General features: G+C 48.9%; 4 protein-coding genes across 5 annotated transcripts in view; 3 read left to right on the top strand and 1 right to left on the bottom strand.

The window, feature by feature from the left end:
- Positions 1 to 5: 5 nt before the first annotated feature.
- On the top strand, positions 6 to 7,895 carry ZMYND19 (zinc finger MYND-type containing 19). The gene is made up of 6 exons (XM_058853484.1): positions 6 to 141; positions 423 to 482; positions 1,596 to 1,702; positions 4,730 to 4,870; positions 5,701 to 5,881; positions 7,189 to 7,895. Exons 1-6 carry the CDS (start codon positions 91 to 93, stop codon positions 7,330 to 7,332), a joined length of 684 nt encoding a protein of 227 aa, XP_058709467.1. The 5' UTR covers positions 6 to 90; the 3' UTR covers positions 7,333 to 7,895.
- Positions 7,896 to 10,336: 2,441 nt separating this feature from the next.
- DPH7 (diphthamide biosynthesis 7) lies at positions 10,337 to 17,450 on the top strand. The gene is made up of 9 exons (XM_058853483.1): positions 10,337 to 10,662; positions 10,967 to 11,103; positions 11,529 to 11,616; positions 12,332 to 12,426; positions 13,399 to 13,565; positions 14,283 to 14,355; positions 14,701 to 14,766; positions 14,940 to 15,112; positions 15,505 to 17,450. Exons 1-9 carry the CDS (start codon positions 10,525 to 10,527, stop codon positions 16,116 to 16,118), a joined length of 1,551 nt encoding a protein of 516 aa, XP_058709466.1. The 5' UTR covers positions 10,337 to 10,524; the 3' UTR covers positions 16,119 to 17,450.
- Positions 17,451 to 17,860: 410 nt separating this feature from the next.
- MRPL41 (mitochondrial ribosomal protein L41) lies at positions 17,861 to 18,637 on the bottom strand. The gene has a single exon (XM_058853485.1). It carries the CDS (start codon positions 18,337 to 18,339, stop codon positions 17,932 to 17,934), a length of 408 nt encoding a protein of 135 aa, XP_058709468.1. The 5' UTR covers positions 18,340 to 18,637; the 3' UTR covers positions 17,861 to 17,931.
- Positions 18,638 to 18,740: 103 nt separating this feature from the next.
- Positions 18,741 to 26,768, top strand: part of PNPLA7 (patatin like phospholipase domain containing 7) — a 100,840-nt gene continuing 92,812 nt past the window's right edge. The window contains exons 1-7 of one of the 2 annotated variants that reach the window (XM_058853469.1): positions 18,741 to 18,922; positions 19,530 to 19,564; positions 21,568 to 21,655; positions 22,226 to 22,308; positions 23,922 to 24,010; positions 24,308 to 24,448; positions 25,746 to 25,905. In XM_058853469.1, the coding sequence (XP_058709452.1) occupies positions 19,532 to 19,564; positions 21,568 to 21,655; positions 22,226 to 22,308; positions 23,922 to 24,010; positions 24,308 to 24,448; positions 25,746 to 25,905 (594 nt within the window). In that variant the 5' untranslated portion in view covers positions 18,741 to 18,922; positions 19,530 to 19,531. The remainder of the gene's footprint in view (positions 18,923 to 19,529; positions 19,565 to 21,567; positions 21,656 to 22,225; positions 22,309 to 23,921; positions 24,011 to 24,307; positions 24,449 to 25,745; positions 25,906 to 26,768) is intronic. The other variant, XM_058853468.1, reaches the window with a different exon arrangement.

Genomic DNA, 26,768 nt, shown 5'->3' with positions numbered 1-26,768 from the left:
TGGCGCGGCGGCCCCGCCCCCCGGGTGTGCGCGAGGCGGCGGCGCGTGGCAGCGGCGCGGGGCGAGCGGCGGCCCCGGCCCGGCCCCGCCATGACCGACTTCAAGCTGGGCATCGTCCGGCTCGGGCGGGTGGCCGGCAAGGTGAGCGCGGGGCGCCGGCGGGCCGGGCTCCAGCGCCCCGGGCGGGGCGGGGGGCGCGGGGCCGGGACCGGGGCCCGGGGTCTGTCCGGCGGGTGGACGGGCCGTGCTGTGCCGGGCCGTGCTGTGCATTACCGGGCCTTACCAAGCCATTGGGGCCGGGCCGGGCCCGCACGGGGCCTTGCGGAGCCGGTGCCGTGCGGAGCCGGGGCCGTGGCGGGCGGTCCCGAGCCGTGGCGGGCACTCGGGGCCGCGCTGCTGACGGCGCTCTCGTTGTGTTGCAGACCAAGTACACGCTGATCGACGAGCAGGACATCCCGCTGGTGGAGAGCTACTCCTTCGAGGTGAGGGGCCCCGCCCGCTGCCCGCGCTCCCCCCGCCTTATTTGAGCGGTTTTTGTGACTCCCCTGCCCGCCCGGGGCTGCCCCGGCCCCGCCGCCGCCCCCCGCGCCCTCCCGGGGCCGGCGGAGCTCGGGCTCCCGCTGGAGCTTTCCCCTTCCCTTGTGCCCTGCTCCAACCAAACAGCTCGGGGAAGTGCTGTGCCTGCAGCTCCCCTGATTGGGGGAAAAATGAACCAGTTTTAAGTTATTGAAGTCCCAAGGTGGAGGCTTCCAAGCAGGAAAAGTTCTGGTTGTGCTTTTTATTTCCAATTAGGCGAGTGTTGTTTTAAAACATATATTCATTAATTTGTTATGTAGTTTTTTATTTTCATACTATTTGTATGTATTTGGAGAACTTCTAATTTATCCTTCCATGGTTTGGCAAACATTAAAAATGTTTACTCTGTACTTAGTCTTGGATGAGGAAAACCTGTATTATTGTAACTGATTATGGGACCAGAAAAAAGTGTTTCATTTCCACATCCACTAGAAGAGGGTAAGTGGGTTCTACCAAGGCTTTGAAAGTGAAAGACAATGATTACAAAATCTTCAACAAATAAGGCTTTTTTTGGAGGAGAGACCATCATCTGCTGAATTTCTGCAGTGCAGTGGATGCTTTGGGGCTGTTCTTAGGAATTTTAGGAGTTTGGGCAGTGCTGCTGCCAGAGCACTCCCTGTTTGTCCATTCCTCCCCTGTGGCAGGCACTGTGTGTCTGTCACAGTGCTGGTAACGCACTGTGACTGCCCCAGGTGTATCAGGTTCTTGCAGGAAGGATGACAGCCCCTCGCTCTCCCAGTGAGGTGGGTTTAGGGGCAGTGCTGAAAGCAGAGCCCTGGTGGCAGCACAGGGTCAGAGTGTGGATCCTGACACCAATCCCAGCCCCACAGCTGCATTCCTGCTGCTCTCTATCCATGCATCTCCTCCCATCCCTGCCAGCCTGGGGGTGTGGGACAGCTCAGATCCCACCCAGCTCAAGGGACCTGCAGGGACAAGTGTGAAATGTTGGGAACATCCCAGTGGAGCAGGTGCTGTCTGCCCCGTGTGGGGTGATGTCACAGCCTTTCCCTTCCCTCTAGGCTCGGATGGAGGTGGATGCTGATGGAAATGGTGCTAAAATCTTCGCTTACGCGTTCGACAAGAACCGAGGCCGCGGCTCAGGCCGCCTCCTGCACGAGCTGCTCTGGTGGGTACTGCAGGGAGTTTTCTCTGCCTCTAGTAACCAAAATCCCCTCAGGAGAGTTGGAAACCCAGCACAGGGTGCTCACAGGACTTTGTTTTGCAGAGCTCTCACAGGGCTCAGCCTGTGAAACGTTCCAGAGACAGGTGAGTGGTTCATGGACACCTGAGAAATGCTGCCCAAACTTCAGCTGCGCCATTTAATAGGTGAAGACGAACCTTTGAAGGCTTGTTGTGGGGCTCTAACTTCTGATAACTTAAAACTTTGAGGTGTTTTTTATGGCTTTCTGCAAAACTGCCTGAGGTGATGCTGCTGATGGCTCATATCAGCTGCTGCATCTTATTTTCCATACTCTGCAAATCCTTGAAATCCTTCACAGGATGAACATTAAGTTTCAGGGGCAAATTTCCTCATTTGTGAGAGCAGCTCACCCTCTGAGCTCATCTATTGCTCCTTTTGGATATGTTGATGGGTTTGTAGAAAAGATGGGATCTGCTGAAGAAATCTTACTTCTTTTAAAAGCCTTTTTGGAAAAATTAAGCATATTTTCTATTCAGTTTCACATCTTTGGACGTCACAGTTCTCAGGATGTCCCTTATTGTTCCAGGTTACCTTTTATCCCCTAGAACCAGGCTCTGCACAGGAGGAAGGAGACAGGAAGAATATCAGATGATTATTATTATTATTTCCAATCTGCTTATTAAATATGGATTTTAACCTGTGTCTGTTAATATTTAATCTTATGGCACATAAAACTTTGTTGAAATTATGGAATTGGCTGCAAATCACTGACAGCTGCTGCTGCTAACTGTGAACCTCAGACAGTCATAATTATTATCTGTAAGTAGCATTAAACAGCACCTGAAAATTATTCAGGCCAATTGTTAAAGGCTGTGCAAATGATGACAGCCCAGCTATTTGTTTATGACACAGCCCAGCCATTGCTTCTTCTGGCTTGTTTTACTCAAATTAGGAAGTCATTTGAGCATATTCAGTTAGGAAATTCAAATTGTGTCACTCAAGCATGGGGTTAAAAATGAGAGATTGTGTGTAATGGGGATTTTGGAGAGGCACAGAGGAAGGTGTCAACTGCCAGATGAGCAGAGCTGAAGTTCTGAAGTTGCAGTCAGATTTTTGGACTAGAAAATATAAAATATCTCTGCTGTTCCTGTGAATTCCTTTTGGTCCCGAAGGTGTTTGTTTTGCAGGTCAGTGGCTGAGTCTCTGCAGGGGCTGTGAAGCTTCTGCCCCTCCTAAACAGAGCATTTTTGGGGCTGCTCTGAGCACAAACCAGGACTGGAGAGTAGTGGCAGGTCCTTTTCTTGGTGAGGAGGGGCAGTGCTGGAGGCTGGGGACCTGTGAGAGTCAGGAGAGCTGGGCAGAGCCTGGCAGTGATTGCACTTCCCAGGGCACTGCTTGGATGAATGAAAACCAAAGAACATGGATTACTGCAGGTGTAGGTCTGTAATTCAGTTGTTCTCTGCACATGAATCCCCAAGAACATGAAAAACCAGCCCAATTGTTTGCTTCTGGTTTAAGATCAGTGAGTAGCATGTGGTAGATGGAAGTAAAATAGATTTTTTGAATTTTTTTTCTCTAGTTAAGCAGGTATCTTTGCTGATGTCATGAGGCCCTTGGGATAGAAAGCCTGGAGCTGCAGCAGTGACAGGGACCTTCTCCCAGAGCCCCCTTGCCCTGTGCAGAGGCAACTGTGGGATCAAAAGACAACCAAGAGCTGGAAATCCCCAACATGAGCTGCAAAAATTCTTACAGAGGGAACTTCCTGATGGTTCTTCAGCCTCTCTGGTCCTTGCTGTGATTTCCACATGGAGTTTTGGCTCTCCCAGAGCAGGGTTTGGATGTGTCTGCAGAAGTCTCATCCCCTCACCCATTCCCTATGGAGCAATCCCAGCTCTGTGTTCTGCTGGGTGTAGAGATGTTCCCTGGGGAACAGTAGCAGCAGCAGGGGATTAGTCATAAGTAATACCAGCTGCATGTTCAAAAAGACATCCAAGACCTGATTTCTGGGGGTTTTTAAGGGTTTTTTTAAGAGCAGTTGCTATCTTGCTGCCTATAACAGGCTCTGTTCTGGTTCCTGGTGCTTGGAATTGCTGCGTCTGCAGTTGTATTCCAGTCCTGGGTTCTGAGCTGCTGAAATACCAAAAGAACAGAATCCAAATAATTCCATGAAAAGTCCTGGGGGAAGGGTTTTGCAGGGGAAGGCAGAAGCTCCAACTCTGCAGGAGTTTTGGCTGCATTGCTGAGGCTGTTCCTCTGCCCCTTCTGCAAGGGACAAGGCAGGTTCTCCTCAGCCTGTCCTTCCTGCTCAGTTTGGATGAGCTGGGATGGTGAGTTGTGCCTGGGGAGGGGAGTGCTCATCCAGCATGAGGGTGTTGGACAGTGAACTTGATGAAACAGAGAAAGGAGAGGTGAAAAGAAAGGGGAAGGGGAAATGGAAACTCTTAGAAGGCAGTAGGGAAGATTTTCCCCTGTAGACCTGCTTTGGGTTTTGGGCAACTTTCAGGTGTTTCTTGGTGAATTGTGGAATCATTTGAGACTTTGAGTGTGTTACACACAATTAGAGTCTAAAAAGCATTTGCATACTTAGTGAAACCCCTGTCTTGTTGCCGCTCAGAGATGTTTCTTCATAAATAATAAGCCCTGTGACTCCACACCAGTGCCAAACTTAAACAAATGTGTCTGATAGAATTTCCTATGACAGTAATAAACCAGTATTGGCACCTTTCAAGGAACACTGTAATTCCATGGATCTCTAGCAGTAACTGGAAGACTCTGGAACTAAGCAACTAAGCAATATGCTTAAAAATACTCTATACTCTGCATTTTGATTCAGCTAATTTATAACTGAAATCACCTGCTGGAAAAAGGCACTTTCTCCTGGGAGTTGCCCTGTCTGAGGCAGCTCAGTGCCAGCAGATCCCAACTCACGTTGCCTCTGGAATTGCTGTGATCCTTTGTTTTTTAGCTATTCCTGTTCACCACTGACCTTCAGGTTGGTTTTGTCTCCTGCAGGGAGAGGCACCGGGGAGGGATTGCTCCTGGCTTTCAGGTGGTGCATCTGAACTCTGTGACCGTGGACAACCGCCTGGACAATCTGCGCCTCGTCCCGTGGGGGTGGAAGCCCAAGGCTGAGGAAATCTCTAGCAAACAAAGGTATGGCAGCACCTGGCAGGGAAAATAAAATCTCTTCAGATGTTGTCTCCTTCCTGTACTGATTTTTGCCTTGGCAGAGTCTTTTTGATTTAACCTTGGATGCTTTACACATCAGTCTGTCCTGGTGCAGGGACAGCCTCACCCTCGGGGTTGTGCCAGGAGGAGCAGGGAGCCTCTGTTCCCTCTCAGCTGAGCAGATCCTCGGGGAATCCTGCACATCCTTCTGCCCCTCAGGCACTCAAATTCCAGCATGACCTGGGGGAGCTGCAGCATGCTCCTGGTGGAAGTTGTGAGCTGGGGTTGGGCTCAGCTTCCAGCAGCTTCCACGGGCTGGGTTTCACTCAGCACATCAAGCTCTTCATGCCAGGATGGATCTGGATAATCAGTGATGGCAAACAGTGGGAGATCCACAGACTTCACATCACACTCTTCTCCTGAAACACTTGCAGCAGGAGCTTCAGGATTGGGGTGTTTAGAGCTGATGAAACTGATTTTGAGAAGTTGTAGTGAATTACAAATGCTCCACGTGATTTTGGGGGTTCATGAACAAGAAACAGGCTTCAAGCCAGAAATTAATTTTGACTTGGTGTGAATAATTTTGCACAGAATTAATTTTGCTCAATGTAAATGTTTTTTGATTGATACACGTAAACTTTTGGGGGTTTGCACTTAAGCTAAAATAACCTTAAAAATACCCAATATATGAGTGGTATGTGCAGCTTAAGGCTAAATACAATGTTAACCCTACTTAAATTATTAATAAATTTGCAATCAGTTTCTCTGATTATTAGAAATTGATACACCAAACTTGCACTTGTTTTTTTTTCCAGGGAACAAAGTCTGTACTGGCTGGCAATCCAACAGCTTCCTACAGACCCCATAGAAGAGCAGTTTCCTGTCCTGAATGTAACCAGATATTACAATGCTAATGGGGATGTTGTGGAGGAGGAAGAGAACTCCTGCACTTACTATGAATGTCATTACCCTCCCTGCACAATGATTGAAAAACAGGTGGGTTCAGAGAGCTGGAGAGAGCCTGGAATGCAAGGCTAATGGTGTGTGTAGGGATTTATTTGTTACATAAAATGTAGAGCTTTACATGAGCCATTCAGTGGCTAAAAGCAATAATTTTCTTCCATTCAGGTTTTCTTTGGCTTGACCCTCCAGACCCTGTGATCATTTTCAGTTGGGGGGAATGTGGGTTTGAATTGGTGGATGTTACTGGGCTGCTGGGAGGAGGGTGATTTCTGCAGAGTGCACAAAAAGCCAGGTGGAAGCTTTCTTGCAGGGAGCAGAACTGGGATGAGTGAGCAGCTGTGTGAGGCAGCAGGAAACATTGTAAGAGGGTTTGGATGGTTGTGGAATGAAAAAATAACCTGGTTACCATTTCCTGAGCAGAAGGTGAATTGCACTGGCCTTCATTCAGGGGAGAGCTGGGAGGAAAAGTTCTGCTGGAGGAAGATAAAGCAACATCAGGAGTGAGAGAATGAGCTGTGCAAGGGCTGTGCCTCTGTCACACAGATGCCTTATCTATAAACAAGAGCTTTTCTTGTGATAGCAGATGCTGAGTAGGCTAAACCCATTGTGTTCCACTTTCTGCTTTGGGAAAGGAAATATTTGCAAAAATGATCTTGAATTCCCTGTATTTGAAACAGAGGTAGCTCTGCCTTTTATTTGAGTCTGTGCTCAAAAGCTCCCTGGGTAACAGTAAGTTTGGCAATGGCTGAGGACTTGTGCAGCCCTCCTGATTATTTCTGAATTTCAGGTGTTTGTAGTTTAAAATAGGACTGAAGTTGACAAAACAGCAGCATTGTGACAACAAATGTGTAATGCTCCAATATTATCTTTATTAAGCCCATTTCAAAAACGAGTGGTTAGCCACAGAAATTGCTTCAAACCCTTGTGGTTTTCTGAAGCTCATGGTGGGATGTTTGTGTTTCATAGAACCTCAGACTGGTTTGGGTTGGAAGGGACTTTACAATTCACCTCATCCCATGGCCAGGGACAGCTTCCACCATCCCAAGTTCCTCCAAGTCCATCCAGCCTGGTCTGGGACACTTTCAGGGATCCAGGGGCAGCCACAGCTCCTCTGGATGCTGTGCCAGGGCCTCACAGGAAGGATTTCTTCCCAATATCCCTCTAACCCTGCCCTCCTTCAGCTTCAGGCCGTTCAGCCTTGTCCTGTCAGCTGTTTGTGACAGGCGTGGAAGACCTGGTCATGAAGCTCCTTGGGAAAGCTGCTGGGGTTTCTCCTGGGAGCGATGCTGAGGTTCTCCTGAGCACTGAGCAGCCCCTCTAACACCATCTTTTGTTCCCAGTTACGCGAATTCAACATCTGTGGCCGCTGCCAGGTGGCGCGGTACTGCGGCTCGCAGTGCCAGCAGAAGGACTGGCCTGCTCACAAGAAACACTGTCGGGAGAAGAAAAGGACCTTCCAGCAGGAGCTCGGACCAGAACGATGACCGGGTGGCAGAGGCCTCTCAGCAGCAGGATTCCTTCCCAAAGGCATTGGACTCTTGCTTTTGCACAGTATGACAGACTGCTTATCAAAGCCAGAGGCACTGAAGAAAAACCCTGTGATGCTTGAGCAGAATGGCTGACTGGACTAAGCCAGCTCTGACTGGTGCTGTGGAAAGGGATCGGGTCTGCCCTTCCAGTATTATATTCTCAAGCAAAAAGACTACTGTGGAGGCTCCAGGCAGGAAGCTTCTCATTATTTATATGTTAATACGTTTGTAAACTCATGTACAGTTTTTGTTAGGAATTCTTGATAGCACTCATTAACTGTAATGTTCAGATGAGAACATGTTGTTGGCCTAAAAGTTAAAAAAAAAAAAAAAAAAAAAAAAAAGAACAAAAGTCATGTAGCAAAAGCTTTTCCTCCCATGTGGCAGAAGTGTCTGTGGCAGTGCCAAGGCCAGCGGGGCAGACTTGGCATCAGCACTTACTCTGGAGAACTCTGCATGGAAGCTCTATTTAAAAAAAAATACAAAAAAAAAGAGCAAAGTAAAGGTTGGAATGAATCCATGTCTGCTTTCTGCCTTTTTCCCCTTCCCTTCCAGCTGCCTTCAGAGCTCAGTGACCCCTGGCTACTGGAAGTCCCTGCAGGGCAGGAGCTGTGCCCCAGGAGCTGGCGTGGGGCACGGGGACCCTCTGGGATCGGTGTCCGGGCCCTGCAGCCGGGGCTGCCTCGGAGGGGCCGCTGCAGATGGGCCTTGGAGCAGCCAGGATTTTCAGGAAAGCTGGATCAGCTTTCTGTTCCAAAACCCTTGTGCAGAAGGCAGCGCTAGGGGAGCTCAGGTAGCAGCTGTGTGTGGATGTGGTTGCCCTCGTGGCTTACCCGTAGCATAGCAAACACTCCAGTTGTGTGCAGAGATGTTTAAATATCTAATACTTGGTAATTTGAATTATTTATTCACTTTTTTAAGAGTTGTCATCAATTCAAGAATCGCTTTCTGATTTTATTTTTTTTTTAATGTAAGGAGTAAAAGTATTGGAGGAGGATTTCCCTTGCAGAGCACATGCCTGTTTTTCTTTTCATGAATAACCTTTTTTTTCCATTTTTGCCTTAGAAATGTAAGGAACATCAGTTGAGTTTCCTGAAGAACTAAATGGATAATTTAGTGCCAGGTGCTAGTCGTGCTCCAGAGTAGAAGAATGTGAGCTGCTGAGTGCTTAATGCAGAGCCTTTCTTGGAGTGCTTAGTGAAAATTTTTTTGTAAAAGCTGTTTAGAATTTTGATTTTTTTCAATCAGGATTCACTTTGCTACTTCGTGTTGCAATGTTGGTCTTGCTTGTACTCAGTTTGTTAGAAAATGGATCTGCTGTGGACTTCCAATATTATATTCTGTTTCTTATATCTGCACAGGAAGTTCTGAATCATTAACATTTTGGTGGGTTTTCATCTTTTGGCTTTAAGCATCTTGGGAAATTGTAAAGAACTTCTGGAACTTCCTGCTGGAAGTTCACTTGAAGGCATCTGGTCAAGTTGCCACTCTTAAACCACAGTTAGACTGTAACTTTTCTGTTCAGGCAGCCCAAAATGCCCTTCAATATAAAAAAAACCAAGCAGGACCCAATCAAATTTTCCTCTAATGGGTAATCTTTTTTTTTAAAGGCATCATTAATTCTTTCCTTGAAATTAAATGCACATGTTCAAGTCATAAAATTTGCATGAGTAGTTTTGAAAAAATCAGGAGCAGGGGGACTGCTGGAGTCAGCAGAGACTGATGCACAGCAAAGGAAAGGACTTTCAGAAGTGACCTGAAGATGAAAGTCTCAGCAGAAGAAAATGCAGGGAGTTGTTTGCATATGTGTTCCCTGTGAAAGAGCTGGTGGAGTTCACACAGGAATAATTCCATATGGAGAGCTCAGCAGAGAATCTGTTCAGAACAGAAGTGCTTTGAGGAGAGATTAAATTTCAGCTGAAATGAGCAGCAACAAGTTGCCAGGACCAGACGGTGCCACCTACGGCTCTGAGGGAGCTCAGGGATGAATAAGCTGAGCACCCAGCTGGGATGGTGACCTCTCTCTTGGTACAATGTCACAGCAAATGTCACAGCAGCTTCTGTGGAATTTCAAGGAATTTCAAACTACAGCCACCAGCACTTTGCAAATTCATGGATGCTGTGATGCAGCATTAATGGGTGAATGCCGAGGAGGAGTCACTGTGGGTTTTGTACATGGAAATCATGCTTCAAAACTTTACTGAAATTGCTTCAATTCCAGGCATCAACGAGCAGGGAAAGGGGGATTTGGTTGGGACAGTCTGAAATGCATTTATTGATGACTTTGCTCAAGGTACTTAAGGAAAAAAAGCTGCTGGTCAAAAAGGGAAATAATGTTTGTCACATAGAAAAGCAACTATTTAAGATGGGAGAGGAAGAGTAGAAAGGAGGGTTTTTTTTGGTGGTGGGAAGTAAATAGCTGGATGCCCAATATGTTAAAAAAAAATTAGAAAAAAAGGAATGTATAATGGAACTGACAACATCCACTGACGAGGTTATTCAGTGTATTAATACCATAATAAAGGCTGAGTGAATTGCAGAAGGATGTTAGGAGAGAGTGGGAGATGAAATTGAGTGCCAATAGATGGTTATGGGAGAACAGCAAACGGCCAGGCCTGGGCTGGTTTCACTCAGCAGTGAGCCCTTTGGGTCTGCAGGATTTCTGCCAGGGGAACAGCGGCAATCCAGGAGAGGAGGGAGCGCTGGGAATGGCTGCGGGATGAGATCCCGAGTGTGCAGGAGCCGCTCTCCGCCTGGGAAAGGGAAAGGCGCAGGGCAGGGACCAGCATCGCTCCGAGGTCCCAGCGGTACCAGCCCGTGTCTCCTCGGGAATTGCCGGGGGGGGAAGCGAGGCGCTGGGAGGATGGCGAGGAGAAGCTGATCCCGGTTTTCTCCCGTGAGCAGCTGCCGGATTCAGGGCAGGGCTCCCTCACCGGGAGGGCGCTGGAGCCGCAGCCCTTTCCCTCGGCAAGGACGCGTTGGGAAGGGGCTCGGACAGGCGAGCGGAGCCCGGCCCGGGGAAGAGGCGGCTCGGCGGGGGCAGCTCCGCCCCGGGCCCGCCCTGACCGGGAAGCAGACGGGCGGCGGCGCCGCCTCCCCGGAGCCTCCTGGGAGCCGCCCCGGCGGCGCAGCAGGGCCCGGCCCGCGATGGCCGCGCCGTGCAGGACGCGCACGCTGCAGGTGGTGGACACGGAGTTCAGCGCGGACGCGGTGGAGTGGTGCCCGGTGGAGGGCTGGCACAGCATCCTGGCCTGCGGCACCTACCACCTGCGCCCGCCCGACCAGGTGAGCCCGGCCCCGCTCCGGAGCGAGTCCATCTCCCCATCCCCGCCCGGCCGGCACCGTTCCGGGACGAACTCCCATCCCTGTCTCTGTGAGCCCCATCCCCATCCTCGGTCCTGCCGGTCCCCGCTGGGCTGGGGTGGCTCAAGCGGGGGCAGAGAGGCTCCTTCGTGAGCGTGGCCGGCCCCGAATAGGCTGGGACTGGACAAGTGGGAGCTTCCCCCTGCTCCTCGCTCCTGTCGGGATCTCGGGAGCGGAGACAGAAGCGCGGCTGAGCTTGCCCTTTTCTTTGCCGTGTTTGCCACAGAGCGATTCCCGAGGGAGCAATGGGGCCTGTGACCGGACGGGGCGGCTCTACCTGTACCACTACAACGAGGAGCAGCCGTACATCCCTCTGACCGAGATCCAGCGCATCGACACGGCTGCCATCCTGGACATCAAATGGTAACGCTGGCCCGGCCAGGCTCGGTGCCACAGCAGCACACTCTGATCCTCCGGGGATCCTTTTTTGGCATGGCAGCAACAGCAATGGTTACTAATGGAACAGTTCCTGACTTCTTGGAGGGAAATACTTTCCAGTTTGTTCCAATGAGCAAAGACTGCCTTCTTTCTATTTTATGCTTTCTGCTCACTTAGCTGGTCATGACTTTTTACCTCATTTATTTATATAATAACATATAGTAGATCTCCCCTGTACAGAATCCAGGTAGCTGTGGGTGAACTTGAGGAGCCTTAGATTTTCTTAATGTGAGATTGTTTTAATCACATACCTTCTCCTTGTGCATGTTGGAATGGAAGTGATGGCTTTGCTCTTTTCCTAAAATACAAGAAAGATGGACATTGGAGACTTGTTTAATTTGATTTTTTAGGTGCCACATTCCTGTTGCAGAACATCCCATGGTTGGCATCGCAAACTCCATAGGCGCTGTGGAATTTTGCCACCTGACTGGAAGTGAGGTGGGTGGATGGCAATGCCTGCTGCTGAAGCTGGTTTTAACCCAAGTTTGATACATCTCCACATTTACTAGTAGTGTGCATAGGCTTGCAGGAAAGCTGGGTGGTTTCCATGGCTTCCTCAGTGTGCTTAGCTTTTTTAATGCTTTTGTCTTCTGATGATTGTCATAAATTCTGTGAACTTGTTCATGGCACCAGAGGGTTGGGTTGGGCTCTACCCACCTGCAAAGTTGGGAGGAGAGCCAAGAGGAGGGCAGAAGCAAACCCTGGAAACAAGCACAGCCTAACTGGGAAACAGCCGAAGGTGCAAACTGGGTAGGAGCAGGGAGGATTTTTGGAGTGGTTTCTTTCGGTGGTGAGAGAAGAGAGTGATCAGAACCATTCTCACAGAGCAAAGAAAGCAGAGGCCAGTCTGTAAGGGAATTCAGCAGTCAGGTCATCACTTCTGCTGCACTTCATCACTCCCTGAGAAGAAGCAGAGTTTAAGGGAGGTTTGGTGGGAGATGAGCAGCAGAAGGGTGTGATCCTGTGTGTGCACGTTTGCCCCTCAGCCAGCACTGGGCAATTGTACAGTGCTGTGGGACATTTCATTACTTCTTTGGTGTGGGACCCTCATTTCCTCATCAGTCTCTAGAAAACCCGCTGTGGGAAGCAGTGCATCTGCTGCTACGTGCCTGCTGTCCTCCCAGTCTTAATCCATTCCTTTTGTTTCCAGTAGAAGAACAGCTGCATGTTGGAGCCACGCTTCAGGGTGGATCTCGGGGCACAGCGACTGGCCCTGTCCTTGGACTGGTCCACTGGACGAGAGCAATGGTGAGGATGGGAGATGGAGGCTGGGGCTGGAGGCCAGGGTGTGTGGGACAACTTTCAGAAGTCATTGCTTAATGCTGTAGGGCAAATTTACTAATTAAAGCTGTTTCTGTGTGTCCTGTTTAATGAGTAAGTAGAATTGCCAGTTAGACTTTCTTACATTCCTGCTTTTTGTCTCTGTCCTTCATGATAAATGATGTCATGATGAAACACCTCTTTAAAACTGTCATTGTTGTCACTTCAGAGACCAATAACTTCTCCTTGTGTACATTGTTCACATCTCTGCAGGAAGGGGTGGCCCTGTATCTCTTATGTGGGAATTTGGGAGATTCAGTGTGGTTGAATCATTTGATAGAGAACTGGAAAGAAGCCCCAGGCCACCAAAGCAGTGCCTGCAGTTGCAGGTAACCAAACAGAAGGGACCTAGTTCATGTCAGGGAATGCCAGAAAATCTGTGCACTGGCAATTGCAAAACATTTGCCAGTGCTCCAAGGTCATTGTGTCTAGAAACTGTAACTGTACTGTGGCACAGGAAGAGAGCAGGAAAGGTCAAGATCAGCCAGTGCTTTGGGTTTCAGTGATAGCAAGGAAATAAAACATCTCTTTGTATTCCAGAAGAGGGAAGAGGTTCTGAAAGGGCATTGTCAGTCTGACTTGGAGGAAAAAAAAAAACAAACCCTCTTCACATGGAATTTGTTTAGTGATGTAATGTGAAACATGTCAGAAGTCAAGTTTTGCATTCTGAGAAAGACAATGCCATAATGGTTCTTCTCCTGGCATGGGTGTGAGTGGTTGCTCCCTGTGATAGCAGGGAGTGGTGGTCACTGGGGCAGGTGATTTTAAGATAAAGCTGAAAAGAAAAGTATGAATGTGTCATTCCTGCCACCATGCTGCCAGTCTCTGTCAATGTTTAGTTGAACCAAAATATCTGATTGTTGTAGTAATTCCTAATGTTTTTTGTGTACCCTGCTGTAGTGGATGTCCTTTAAGAGTGATCAGCAGTGATTCAGAGGGGAAGCTGAATCTTTTCTCCATAGATGAATCTGCTCCTTCTGTGCACGTCCTGAACCAGTGGGAAGCTCACAAATTTGAGGCCTGGATTGCTGCTTTTAATTACTGGGACACTGATATCGTGTATTCAGGTCTGGATGGGATGGGCATCTCCTTGGGGAGGGGGCCCCTTGTTTAGGGATGTGTTCCTTGGGTTTTTACTTTCCAGGGTGGGGTGTGCTGCTTGCATCACCTCTTGAAAGAGCTGGGACCTCTGGTTAGGGGTGAAAGGCTTCTTTTCTTGATGGTGGAAAGTGTTTGGAGTTAATTAGGAGAGGCCAGTGTTTGAGCCCAGTCTTTATGACTTACAATTTTTTTTCTTACCGAAGGGGAGGGTACCACCATATTGATATCACGTGTGTTTTCTGTGGTGATGGGTATTGGGAGCCTCAATGTGATTTTTGGTGTGGCTGTTAAATTCCGTGAAAGCCCAGGGCTGGAAAGCATCAGCTGTGTGTCACAGACTGCCCTGAGCTGGGAGGGACCCCCAGGATCAGCCAGCCCAGCTCCCAGCCCTGCCCAGACCCCCCAACATCCCACCCTGGGCATCCCTGGAGCTCTGGCAGCCTCGGGGCCGTGCCCATTCCCTGGGGAGCCTGGGCAGTGCCAGCAGCCTCTGGGGGAAGAACCTTGCCCTGATCTGCAGCCTGAGCCTGGCCTGGCCCAGCTCCAGCCGTTCCCTGCCTGCTGTCCCTGTCCCAGAGCAGAGATTGGAGCTGCCCCTCGGGAGGAGGCTGCAGACCCTCGGCACTGCCTTGCCCCATGCTCAGGGCTGGTGCTGAGGGTCACAGTGTTTTGTCCCTGGGCAGGAGGGGATGACAGCCTGCTCAAGGGCTGGGACACCAGGTGCAGTCCGGAGGCTCCAGTCTTCACCAGCAGGAGGTAAGTGAGACCTGTCCACACCCAGCCCTCCAGCAGTGGGGTGGGGACACTGCTGCCCTGCCCCTCCCCAAGCCACTGAATTCGGAGATGTGCAGTGACAGCAGATCCTGGTTCTGCTTCCCTTGGGAAATGGAGGCATATATAATTTTTTTCATCAAAACAACTTCAACAGCTTTTGTCCCTGGGGAGGCTGTTGAACTGCAGATGGAACTCTGCTTGGGTGGGTCACTGGAGTGCAATTTTAGCTAACCACTCTTGAGACACCTTGATGAAATAATGTGGACGCAAAATCCTTGAAATTCAACAAAGAAGCCCTTCTCAAATTGCTGTCTCTTCCCTCTGCAGACATTCCATGGGTGTGTGCAGCATTCAGTGCAGTCCCCACCGGGAGAATCTCCTGGCCACAGGCAGGTGAGTCCCTTTCAGCTGCTCTTCCCTGGCGTGACCAATCTCCTCTGTTACCTGAACGTGCTGCTGCATCTTCAGATATTCCATGTGGTGCAGAGCACGTGGTCTTTCCTACCTTTCTTCTGTGCCCTGACTCAGCTGTGCTGCTTTTCTGCCTGTTTGTGGTGTGTCCCCAGCTACGACGAGCACGTGCTGCTGTGGGACACCAGGAACATGAGGCAGCCGCTGGCTGACACCCACGTGGAAGGTGGGGTGTGGAGGCTGAAGTGGCACCCCACGTGTGATTTCGTGCTCCTGGCAGCCTGCATGCAGAGTGGCTTCAAGATCCTCGACTGCCGTGGGAGCCTGGGTGAGTGCCCAGGGAACAGGGGTGCTCCAGGGCTGCTCTCCTTCACTGCCTCCAGGTCCATGGGGAGCTGGAAGGATTGAGGTGATGTATTAACACCATCTCAATGTCACTATCTGTGTGTAAATCTCTCATAACTTCTTTTCACGGGAGGAAAGCCTTTGTGTTTGGTGTGAGGGCACAACCATTCCGGGTTTGTGTTCGTTGTGATGGTTCAGAGAGGTGCTTCTGACTGTCAGGTGGTGCTTTCCTTTTAGCAGGAGTCACTGACCTGCTGGGAAATCAGTTACTGCCTCAGGAAGGAAGTGCTTTGCAGCCTGGTTAATCCAGAATAGCATGAAAAAAACCACAACTTGATTTTTAAGTAATTTCATTTATCTTTTTCTTTTTTAAAGCGGAAAACACAGAGGAATGTATCATCCTGTCATCCTACGTCCTGCACAATTCCTTGGCCTACGGGGCTGACTGGTCAAGGCTGTGTCCAAGGGATTCCTTGCCTGCAAGCCAGGACCTTGCTGCTGCGTGCCAGCCTTCGGAGGAACTCGTGGGAGCATCAGGGCAAGGAGACGAGAGGCTGAATTTGCAGGTCCAGAACCTGAAGATAATTTATGAGTCTCCTACAGCTACTTTTGATGTAGTCCTGGAGGAGGAGAGTGAAAGCCCTGCTGTGGCACTCGCAGCAGGGGCAGGGCCAAAGCTGGCTGGGGATCCTGGACTGGTCAAGGGCTCTGGTTTAAAGGGAAGTTTAGATTTGGCTGCCCAAGGGGCAGAGCTGGGGTCAGCCAGCAGCTCCGACTCAGGAGCCAAGAGACCCAATGGAATGGGCCTGGACAGAGGCAGTGACTCAGCCAGGTCTCCAGACAGCCCCAAAGAAATGAGCATTGTAGCCACCTGTTCTTTCTATGACAACATCCTCCACGTCTGGAAGTGGGAGATGAGCCTGGTGACCCCTCCAGATGTGCCAAGTCCTAGATCTCCATCCGAAAGAACAGCTGCAAGTTCGCATTGACCAGTCCCAAGGGAAGAGGGATGAAAACTCCTGAACTGAGAGCGACAGCTGAACTTAACGCTATAACTTCTGCTGGGCTTCCCCATCTTACTGCTGAGCTTGGGAGTCCCTCAAGGCCAACACTGATGGGATTCCTGGTGTTGTATTTTCAGCACAGAGGGGAGCCTTTGCTTAGAGGCCTGTGGTCATGCCCAGACAGGTTTATTTAGTTTTTCCCTTAATGTACCAGTTCCAAGTGGAACAGCCCTCCTCTCACAGGCTGCTGCTTTGTACCTCAGATCTGAATCCTTTCAAGGCTGGTTTGCATTTCACAACGGATCTGTTAAGCCTGTTCTGCTTCCCTCACAAAACAGACTTGTCTGTGCTGCTGTGCAGACCCAGTAAGTGATCAGAAGGTTTCATGAATGTCTCAGAAAAGCCCCTGAGCAATGTTGTGTGATGGGTGTGCCTCTGGAGAAGAGCTCAGACAGGCCAGACACAGTGCAGTGTGCTCACAGTGATGTTTAACAGAGAAGTTCTGGTTCAGAAGGAAGTGCAAACTGCCTGGAGTGATGGGAAGCGCTGTGGGATCCTCCTGGTGAGGATCCTGGTGCTTCTCCATCATTTTGCATCGGACTCATCACCTGACTGCAGACTCCTTCATTCCCAGCTGAGCACACCCTGGTTTAGATAAATCCTGTAGTGACCCCACCACGTTTTAGTGCCACTCAGCCACCCCCATGGCCTCTCAGTATCCAGCTCATGCCTTCTGCTCTCCACAGAGCCACCTTTAGGTCCAAAGTCAAGCTCAGTTTTTAAAAGGTGAACAGCTTTAAGATCAAAACCTCCAAAAAGTTTAAGCGGTGTTTCTTGACATCTTTTTAAGTTTAAAATAAGAACAGAATACCAAAATCTTAACAGCATTGCCCTACCTACCTCCAGGAATGGCTGCTGGATTTCTCATGGTTGCTCCATTAGCTCTCTTTTTTTTTCACTGTGAACTATCAGCAAAACACCCTTTCTGGAGCATTTTCTCTATTCCTAGAAACAAAAAACCAGCTTAAACTAGATCAGTAACTTTTAGCTTGCATGGTTTGTCTTTGAGGGTCTTAAGGAATGAGTTGTCTGGAGGGAAAGAAACACCAGCAACAGTGTAACAGTGCTGCAACTAAACCAGGTCCAGCATATGAGAACTTTGCTGTTTAGAAACCCCCTTCTCAAGGGTGAATGTGTATTTTAGCAAACATTCTGGAGCACTGTTACATGAAGATTCATATTAATAATGAAAACAAGAGCTTTTGCTAAAGAAAAATCATGCTATTTTTGGATGTTTCTAAAATAAAACCAATATAAATGATTTATCTTTTTGTGGTTGTTTTGAGTTTTAAAAATAAAATGACAGTCCTTATCAGGACTTTCTGCCTTGGCCTGGGATGGCTCGGGCTCCAAGGGGTGAATGTTTTTTGGGAGTCAGAATGGATAATCCAGTTGCCTGGGAAAACCGAGGGCAGCGAAGCTGGAGCGGTGTCACCGACTGGGACCAGCCTGGCCTAAAGCCCGACGTTTTCAGTCTTCATTTGAAAGCTGAAAAATTAAACTTTGCAGTACTTTTTATTTAGAAAAGTCACGGACCCCTCACTACCCCCAGAGATGGCTGTGCTCACCAGGCACAACTATCTCCCAGAGGAACTGCCAGTCATGGGTGGGAAACCAAACTGCAGACTTCCTCCAGGATTTAAATCAGATATTACAGAGGAACAAGGTAGAAGGATTTACTTTAATGTTCAGTGGCAGAGCCTGTCCAGTGCTGGCCGGCGGTACCACTGCTCGCTCCCTACCGCACGTAGTTCTTGGGGAAGAGCTGGAAGAGCTTCCCGTCCTGTGTGGGCTCGAAGCCGTACTTCTCCAGGTTATTGGGGTCGAATTTGCCGTCCTTCACGTCCTTCTCGATTCGCGGAGCCACCAGCTCATCGAAGAGCTGCTTGGCCGTCATGGGCGGCTCGGAGCCCTCGGGGGCGCGGTACGACACGTAGGGCCGCAGCTTGAAACCCGTCAGGTCGGGCACGACGAACTCGGGCACCATCTCCTTGACGAGGAGGAACTTCTTGTTGCGGGTGAGCACGCCCAGCTTCTTGGCCCCGCGGCCCTTGTTGTAGCTCCGGGGGCCGCGCTTGCTGGTGAACGGCGACAAGCGGTCGGCGCCGCGCACCAGCCCGCGGACTAGCTGGGTCAGCAGCCCCATGCCGGGCACCGAGAGCCGGGCCCTGCAGGCACCGGGGACGCAGCGAGCCGAGCCGGGCCGGTCCTTGAGGGCAGCCGGGAGCTCACAGAGATCGGGTCGGTCCCCGCACGCACTGAGGAATTAGCGAAGCCGGAGCGAGTCCCAGAGAGCACCCGGGGGGGCTCAGCCGAGGCGGAGCCGGTCCCTGCGAGCACCGAGAACTCCCCGAACCGCACCGGGACCGGTTTCCCCTCACGACCCAGAACAGCCCGACCGCGCTCTCAGCACCGCACACCCCAACACCGCCCGCTCCCATTGGCCGGGCCCCGCCAGCCAATCCGCAGGGCCGATACTGGCCCGTGCTGCCCGCGTGCCGGGCGGCTCCGGGGGGGCTTTCCCCGCCAATCAGCGGCGTGGGCGGGGCCCGGCGCGACCGCGCCCCCTGGCGGAGGCGGGCGGGGTCTGCGCTCTGCGCCCTTCGCCCCCGGCGCGGGGCCCCGAGACCGCCCGGGCGGGACAAGGGCTGGCACCGGTACCGGCACCGGTACCGACACTGCTACTGACACTGGCACCGGCACAGGGGTGGGGGCGGCCGTGGGCGCAGGTGAGAGAGTGCCCGGAATCGCTGCAGCGCGGCGGTGGGACCCGGGCCTGGCGGACCTGTGGAACCGCGCGGTGCCCCCGGCCGGTGCCGGTGCCCCAGGCCCGGCGGGACGGGGTTGTTCTGTTTGAGGCCGTGTCCCGAGCTGTGGCCTGGTGAAAGCCGGGCAGAGCACACGGGGCTGGCCGGGAGGGTGAGCCGTGTCCAGGCGGGGTGAGCAGGACGGGGAGCGGGGCTGCCCTGACCGTAGCCCGGTGTGCCCGCTCCCTGCCCGGGCACTGTCGCTGCTGTCCCCGGGCACTGCCCGTCCCGCGTTCCGCTGTTTATTTTCCGTAGGGAGCAGGGATGGGTCTGGCTGTCCCGCCGGGCTGGAGGCTCCCGGGGAGTTCCTGTTTGAATTCCCGTGCCTGTGGAGAAGTTTGTTCGGGAGATGTCCCGTCCCCCAGCGCTCCACTGCTGGGCTTTGTTGCTCAGCACAGGGACGAAGGGACGATAAAGTTAAAAAATTGTTTTTCCCCTTGTGTTGTTCGAGAGTTTGGATCAGAACTGCGGTAATCTCTAAACTCAGCCTTCTGTCTTTGTTTTTATCTTTGCTCTGCCGCACCTCCAGACATGGATGAAGGAGACAACAGCACCAGCCTTGAGGTACAATATGCTTTATTCTTATTTTTGGACTTATTTATTTCCCTTTGAGGGTTTCCAGAAACTGAAAGCAGCTGTGCCTAATTTGATAACACTGGGGCAATGCCTTCAGATGCTTTTACTCTGAAAGAGACTTTCGTGCTGGGAGTTTTATCCTTTCAGGCTTTTAAGGATTAGTCCCATTTTATTGTGCGTGTGTTTTTTATTTCTTACAAATCATGCATGCTCTGCTTCATATTCTAAACTGTTTCAATAATGCTATGATTTAAATACTTTCATTTTTAGCCTAAATAAGGAGGAGTTGCAGAATTCTGGCAGACTGCTCTTCTTGCATTTGTTTTTGATCATAAATTTGAACCTTAGACCAACAAGGCTTTCCCTAGTCGTGAAAAACAAACCCCATGAGAGGAAATAGTTCTCATAACTAAAAAACACACACAATGTACTTGTACACAGTTAACAATGTTTTGTGAAAATCCAGGTTCCGTAGTCAATACAAGACACGGGTGCCCCTGAGCTATGAGGAATCCTTGTGTTTTGGCCTAATCTCAATTTAAAGTCCTTGTTTTCAGGGTTGATGAGCCTTTCCCACCCCTGCCTGGACAGGGAATGTGTCAGTGTTTGCCTTGGAGCTGTTGGACTCTCAGCAGTGCTGGGTGCCTGTACTCTGGATGGGTGTGAGCTGCAGTTGTGAGGCTGCATATTTGTGCTCATTGCTGTTAAATCTCGAGTTCTTTAAGAAACTTCAACGTCAGGAAGCAGAGAAATGCTCTTTATCCATACTCTGGGCAGGAGGCTGCTCCATTTTCAGCTGCAGTGAGGGCCCTGCAGGGTGGTCCCATAGATATTATGGGTTTGAGGGTTCTTTGGGGCTGGGTGAGGTGAAGTTCTTGGGTTGGGGTGCTGAGCACAGCCCTCCTCAGAGAGGAGCTGCCCTGGTGACTTGGCTGTGACCCCATTCCTGCCCCAGGAGCTGTCACAGCAATCACTGACATGTCTCAGGTGTCTGCACAGCTCAGCCTGGCTGCTTTGCTTCCTCTGCTTGTCCACAAGGATTGTCCAGGCTGGGAAAGATCCCCCCGAATCTGAGCAGGGGAATATCATGTTGTCACTGGTGAAAACTTTGCAAGAACCTCTCAGTGTTTCTTGGAGTTCTGAATTCTTCTTTCCCTTGTTGCTTTTCTGCACTGGGACCCCAGCCTGGGCATGCTTGTGTTTTGTTCTTTTCCCCATGGATTTGTTTCTCCTCTTGCAGCAGCAATGTGTCAGTAGGCAATTACTATTTTTGGTGTTATTTGAGCTCATACAGGTCAGGGGAGCAGCAGAACCGTCCATGTCCCAGTGTCCCTGACACTGTCAAGGGGAAATAAATACATTAAGTGACCACAAGAGACTTCTACAGGAACTCTGTGTCACCAGGTGTTGTACCTGTTGCTGACACATCTTCAGCTTTTTATTTTTTCAGGGTCTTGTGACTTTTCACTACAATCCCATGAGTAATAGTCTGATAACAATAGTGACAGAGTTAGTTTGACTCATGTTGGGAAGATAAACATTAAAGTGCTAAAGTGACCTGAGGAGGCAAAGGGAGCAGAGGGGTCTGTGTGAGGTGACTGGTCTGGCAGGAGTTTCTTTTGTGCTGTAAAACTGGAATGAATTCCATCAGAGGGACCAGTTTGGTGACTTGGTGTATACTTCATTTTCCTCTTGCTGGCAAAGCTTCTTGCCTATGAGATGTTTGAATTAAAAATTAAAAATTAATTGATAAATGTTAATAATTTAATAATTAAACTAATAAAATAATCAATCAAATTAATAACTAAATAATTAAATAAATAATTAATAATTAATAATTTTGATTTTTAATTAAATTAAAAAGTATTTATGAATGTGCTTGACTTTTAGACATTTCACTGAACTGAGTGTTCTTCAGCCCTTCAAAACGTATGTTGTAACTTCTGAAGCTGAAAATTGTTGACTTCTTTCTCTCTAAATTCCCCTCCCAGCTGACTGGAATTGCAATTGGAGCTGCAGTTGCACTGTTGCTTATAGCAGTTGTTGTGTTTGTCGTTTACAGAAGAGTGAGACAGTCTAGTAAGTACCTGACGACCGTGTAAGTTTCAAAACCAGTTTTTCCATTGATCTTCAGTCTTCTTGTAACTTTCTGTTGTAGCTGTTTGCTCTAGAGGTGTGGTTCTTGCAGGACAGCTTTAAAGCGTGAAGAACTTGTGTTGGTTCACTTCCCCAGGTGTGAACCCAGAGCTGTCACATGCAGGACCTGGAGGTTTTATTTCTTTGGTGTATTACCTGTGTCAGCTCATGTGATCAGTTGTGAATTATGCAGATTATTTCAACCCTACTGTGATTTCACTGTCAGAGGAAGGAGAAATGATTGAATTAGGAGTTTCCTTCAGGAGATTAAAACTACCCAGTCCTTCTGTCTGTTTAGAGAACCCTTTATCTCCTCTGGGGCTGAGGTAGAGCCCCAAGGCAGCCCTGCCTTGGTCTGGCTTGGCCAGAGCTGGGGAATGAGGGATCCCAGGGTGGTTTAAATTCCACACACTGCCCACAGGAGCTCTTCTGGAGGCAGCAAAGTCCCCAAGCTGTGCTCAGGTGTTCTTCCAGCTGCTGAAGGTGGTTTCTGATGTGATGCTTCTGTTTCAGAACAACTTCAGCCACACGTGCCTCAGTACAGGTTTCGCAAGAGGGACAAAGTGATGTTCTACGGGAGGAAGATCATGAGGAAGGTGAGGGCATCTGGTAATATTCAGTTTGGGAGGTGTAAAATTTGCAATACTTGTTGAGCCTATAATACTTGTTCAACCTGTAAAATCTCCCTGGGATTTTGTGGATGTTTCAGAACTCCTGTGATACTGACTGGATTGCTGCTGGAGCAGCAGTAGCTTCTCTTTCTGGCCAAACCTTTCCTCTTCGAAAAATATTTGTAGTCAACGAGGGTAGTAATAAATCAATGAGTATCTAACTCCTGTAGGGAGCTGATGATTGTTTAAATATCCCAGAATCCTGGTTTGGATTGGAAAGAACCTTAAAGCTTATCCATTGCCACCTCTGCCATGTTCAGGGACACCTCCCACTGTCCCAGGGTGATCCCAACCCTGTCCAGCCTGGCCTTGGGCACTGCCAGGGATCCAGGGGCAGCCCCAGCTGCTCTGGGCACCCTGTGCCAGCTCCTGCCCACCCTGCCATGGTCCTGGCTATTCCCTGTGCTGCCAGGTCCAGGTGTGCACTCACTGCAAACCAACACCTGTAGAAAAATAAGGGACAGGGAAGTAACCATCTTTAGTCACCATGTATTGAGGAACACTTCCTCCTGTGAACTGCCCCAACCTCTGCCTCCCACACTTCATTGAGGTGAATTCAAACACTTTGAATTAATTAGACACTGGTGGGTTTAATATTCTGTTCTGGAGCTCTGTTTCATTGTGGAGGAGGTGGTTACTCCCTGAATCTCGCATGGCAGGTCAGCCATGAAACTGAACTTGGCCAAAGAAGCCCTCAATGAAAGGAAATTTTGTGTGTTCAACTTCATAATTTTAATATTGTTCATGATTTTCATGTTCAACTTCATCATTTGAATAATTTTTAACCAAGCAGTTTATATGTAATTCACATAAGTAAAGAATGTTTAGAATTCCACATGGGAAAATAATTTCAGGTAGCTTTTAGTTTGAGTTTTTGACCTTACTTTTTGCTTTTCTTCCCAAGTAAAGCAGAGAACATTACATCCAAACTGCTGTGGGTTGTGCTTCATGGGTTTTTGATAACATACCAAGATTTTACTTTAAAAAAAAATCCCCCAAAACTAACTAGAGATTCCTTTTGCGACAGAAACTTCTTACAGAGATTCAACTCTTTGGGTAACAAGTGGAGAACTGGTTTGAAATTACCTAATGAGGGGCTTTCTTGGTGTAGCAATTAGGGTGTTTCTCCAGAGGGTGGCACCTGGGAACTTGGAAATGCAAGGAAAAGCCTTGGTTTGTCACCATCCCAGCTAGATAGAATCCTGGAATATCCTCAGTGGGAAGGGACCCACCAGGATCATCCAGCCCAGCCCCAGACACACCAAGAATCCCACCCTGGGCATCCCTGGAGCTCTGGCAGCCTCTTACCATCCATTAGCACTGTAGTAGTTGATTGGTAAAATCAAAATATTCTCTACTTGCTTTAGAGAAAGGAAGTGATCCTGAAGCAGATAATCCAATCCTCCAAGGTCTTACATGAGCTCTTCACTCTGCTCACACTCTAATGGCTGGTAAATGTGTTGGTGCCTCAGCAGGGTTGGAATTAACGGGCTGGTTTTGGGGTTTTGTGACTTTCTGTGTCTGTTATTTCCTCCTAGGTTACAACTCTTCCCAACTCTCTGGTTGGGAACACCGTCCCTCGCCAAAGGATGCGGAAACGGGCAAAGGTTTTATCTCTGGCTAAAAGGTACCTGGGGCTTGCTTTGGGGGCTGCTTTGGGGTTTTTGTTTGTGCTGTGGAACTTACCCTTTACAGAGCCCTTTTCTGTAGCTGTTGGTTTTTCCCAGTCCTGTCAGCTGTGGATCAGTGGGAGGTTTGCTGCACTGGGGTGGTTTTGGTGAGGAAGGGCAGGAGGGTGGAATGTTTTAGCTAATTAATAATGTGTAACTTGGGATGGTGAATTTTACTACTTACTTTATTCTTGTTTAACATTTCCTATTAGTACAAATGAGGGAACATGCTGAACTTAAGTTTTCCTTTGTAGGATTCTGCGTATTAAGAAGGAATGTCCAACTCTGCAGAGGAAAGAACCTCCTCCTTCTTTACTAGAGGCAGATCTGACTGAATTTGATGTCAAGAATTCCCACTTGCCATCAGAAGTCCTGTACATGCTTAAAAATGTCAGGTAATATTAAATGGAAAGACAAATTTAGAGTTTGGTTTTGATGGATGTTCAAGTGAGGTAACTATTTGACAGTTTTACAATTGCATGGTCAGAATCCTGAGGGAGTTGACTGAAACTCATCTGGGCATAAGGACAGAATAAATGACTTTGAATTTTCTAGAAACTTTAAGAAAACAGTTGAGTTTTTTTAAAAAATTAAACAAAAGAGATGAGGGGAAAAGGGAAGTAGGTTATTTGCCTCATTTTGGGAACAGTGTTAACAAAGGTGTTCTAACATGAACAAATTTAGTACATCTTAAAACTTCTGTTTAGGCTATATCAGACAAGTTTTTTTTTGTACAGAAAAGCATCATAATTGTTAAATGTTAATTGGATACCATATTGACAGCTCCCTGAGCTGCAGAATCTTTTACTCCTCTGCCTGAAAAGGTTGCAAATAAATCAAAGTCAACTTAATCCCCACAGCTCTTTGGCAGACTAAGAAGAAGGGATGATCTTTGTGCCCCTTCAGCAAAGGGTTAAATTTGCTGACACAGAAAAGAGATCTTCCGATCTGTAATTTTGTTTTTGCTTGTGGATGTTCATTTTTCCTCCCAGCTGTGATATGATGTAGTTCTGAAGGTCGTACATTCTCAAATAAAAATGCTGTGTCAGTCATCTGAACTTGCTACTGTGGAATTACGATCTCCTATGAGTGATTGATGCTGCAGTAAGATTTGATGGATTGGTCCTGATAAATGTGAGCTGTTGGAGCTCTGTGCAGAGTGATCAGGTGTGATCAGCTAACCTACGACAGAAACCCATATTTCTCTCTGCCTGGCAGTGACTGACTGGAGTCCAGGTCCATGCTACCTGCAGGAGATGGAATATTCCAAACTTGCAAGTCCATGCAGATGACTTCTCCCTCTTTTCAGTATTTCTTCTGTGTCCAGCTTCCATGGACAGGGCAGCTGCACTCACAGGGGAAGTAACTGGGGTAATTTTCTCACAGAGTCTGTATATCTGGCAGGTTTTTATTTTTATTCTCCTCCTCAGGTCATGCTGGTGTTTGCTGGAGGAAGTTTGGCTGTACTTCCTTCTGAGCCTGCATTCCTTGGAGGGCTCCTCCAAAGGGGCCCCAGCATTTACAGTTTCTGTGTTTCCTGCTCCTCTTGCACCTTATTTTGGGGAGCTCTTTGAGGCTCCTTCCCTACAGCTGCTCCTCTGCTCTTTGTGCCTGGGGCTTTGCTAATTCAGGAAGGATTTTCCAAGGACTGTGGCGATTTCAGGTTTTCCCTTTGCATTTTCTTTGCTGCAGGGTCCTTGGGCACTTTGAGAAGCCCCTGTTCCTGGAGCTGTGCAAGCACATGTTCTTTGTGCAGCTGCACGAGGGCGAGTACATCTTCCGTCCCGGGCAGCTGGACGACAGCATCTACGTGGTGCAGGATGGAAAGCTGGAAGTTTGCATCCAAGAAAGTGTAAGAACCCACTGCTCTGCACTTCCTGAGAGAAATCTGTTGGCACAGCAAACAGGCTGGCATGAATCATTAAGCATTGATTAAACTTAGACATGTGAATCGCAGTGGTTTAGGAGGGATTAATCCCAGCTCTTCAGGGCTGTGGCATTTGTAGAGATCAAGGTTTGTAGCTCTGGTCCCTCGTGTCTCAGATGAGAGAGCAGAACACAAAGGTGATGAGGCAGCTGGAGACATTCTCACAAAAGAGATGTGGCAGTTATTGAAGGAAGACAGGGTGAAAGGTGGGCTTGGAAACATTCACCTTTGGAAAGTATTAGGGCACAGAGAGCAGGAGAAACCAAGCTCTCCTCAGAATAGTCCTGCAGGAGCCAGTGGGTTTGTCTGGGAGGTGCAAGAGTCAGATTCGCTTTTGGGTAGACAGGAGAAAAAAGATGGTGGTTTATTTTCCATGTGAGTCTTAAAATGTTGAGCAGCAGTCCTTGTGATCCCTTCTGCCAAGTTAAATTTTTAATTTTTACCTTTTTCCTGGCTGAAGTTTGAGTTTAACTTTTGGATGTGAGCAGTTTTCCCACGGCTGAAAGTTGAGTGGGCTTGTGTTTGGAAATTATATGAAATTTGCTGATTTCTGTGTATTTTTACATTTAGCTTCTCCTGCTTTGTACAACCTCTTAACAGGCTCCCTCAGTAAAGGGAGCTCAGTCTGTCTCTGGGTGAAGGAAGCTTTTTGTTTTGTTGGTGTTACCTAGCAAAGACAAGCGGGTCACAACATCCCTGGAAAAAACTGCCTCGTATTTTCTTTTAATTTATCACTTTTAGAACGCTGGTTTAAAACTCTGTGATTGGAATTAGCACATCTCCATCAG

This window comes from Poecile atricapillus, chromosome 20, assembly GCF_030490865.1.
Source record: "Poecile atricapillus isolate bPoeAtr1 chromosome 20, bPoeAtr1.hap1, whole genome shotgun sequence".
Lineage (NCBI taxonomy): Eukaryota > Metazoa > Chordata > Aves > Passeriformes > Paridae > Poecile > Poecile atricapillus.
The sequence above is the reverse complement of the archived record's forward strand: the minus strand, read 5'-3'. Positions and strand labels throughout refer to the sequence as shown.

Excerpts from the sequence above, each read along its gene's own strand:
- ZMYND19 (XM_058853484.1), top strand. The coding sequence starts at position 91 with ATGACCGACTTCAAGCTGGGCATCGTCCGGCTCGGGCGGGTGGCCGGC. Across the intron at positions 483-1,595 it reads TGGAGAGCTACTCCTTCGAG|GCTCGGATGGAGGTGGATGC; the intron begins GTGAGGGGCCCC and ends CCTTCCCTCTAG. Across the intron at positions 1,703-4,729 it reads CTCCTGCACGAGCTGCTCTG|GGAGAGGCACCGGGGAGGGA; the intron begins GTGGGTACTGCA and ends TGTCTCCTGCAG.
- DPH7 (XM_058853483.1), top strand. The coding sequence starts at position 10,525 with ATGGCCGCGCCGTGCAGGACGCGCACGCTGCAGGTGGTGGACACGGAG. Across the intron at positions 11,104-11,528 it reads GCCATCCTGGACATCAAATG|GTGCCACATTCCTGTTGCAG; the intron begins GTAACGCTGGCC and ends TTGATTTTTTAG. Across the intron at positions 12,427-13,398 it reads TCCACTGGACGAGAGCAATG|TGGATGTCCTTTAAGAGTGA; the intron begins GTGAGGATGGGA and ends ACCCTGCTGTAG.
- MRPL41 (XM_058853485.1), bottom strand. The coding sequence starts at position 18,339 with ATGGGGCTGCTGACCCAGCTAGTCCGCGGGCTGGTGCGCGGCGCCGAC.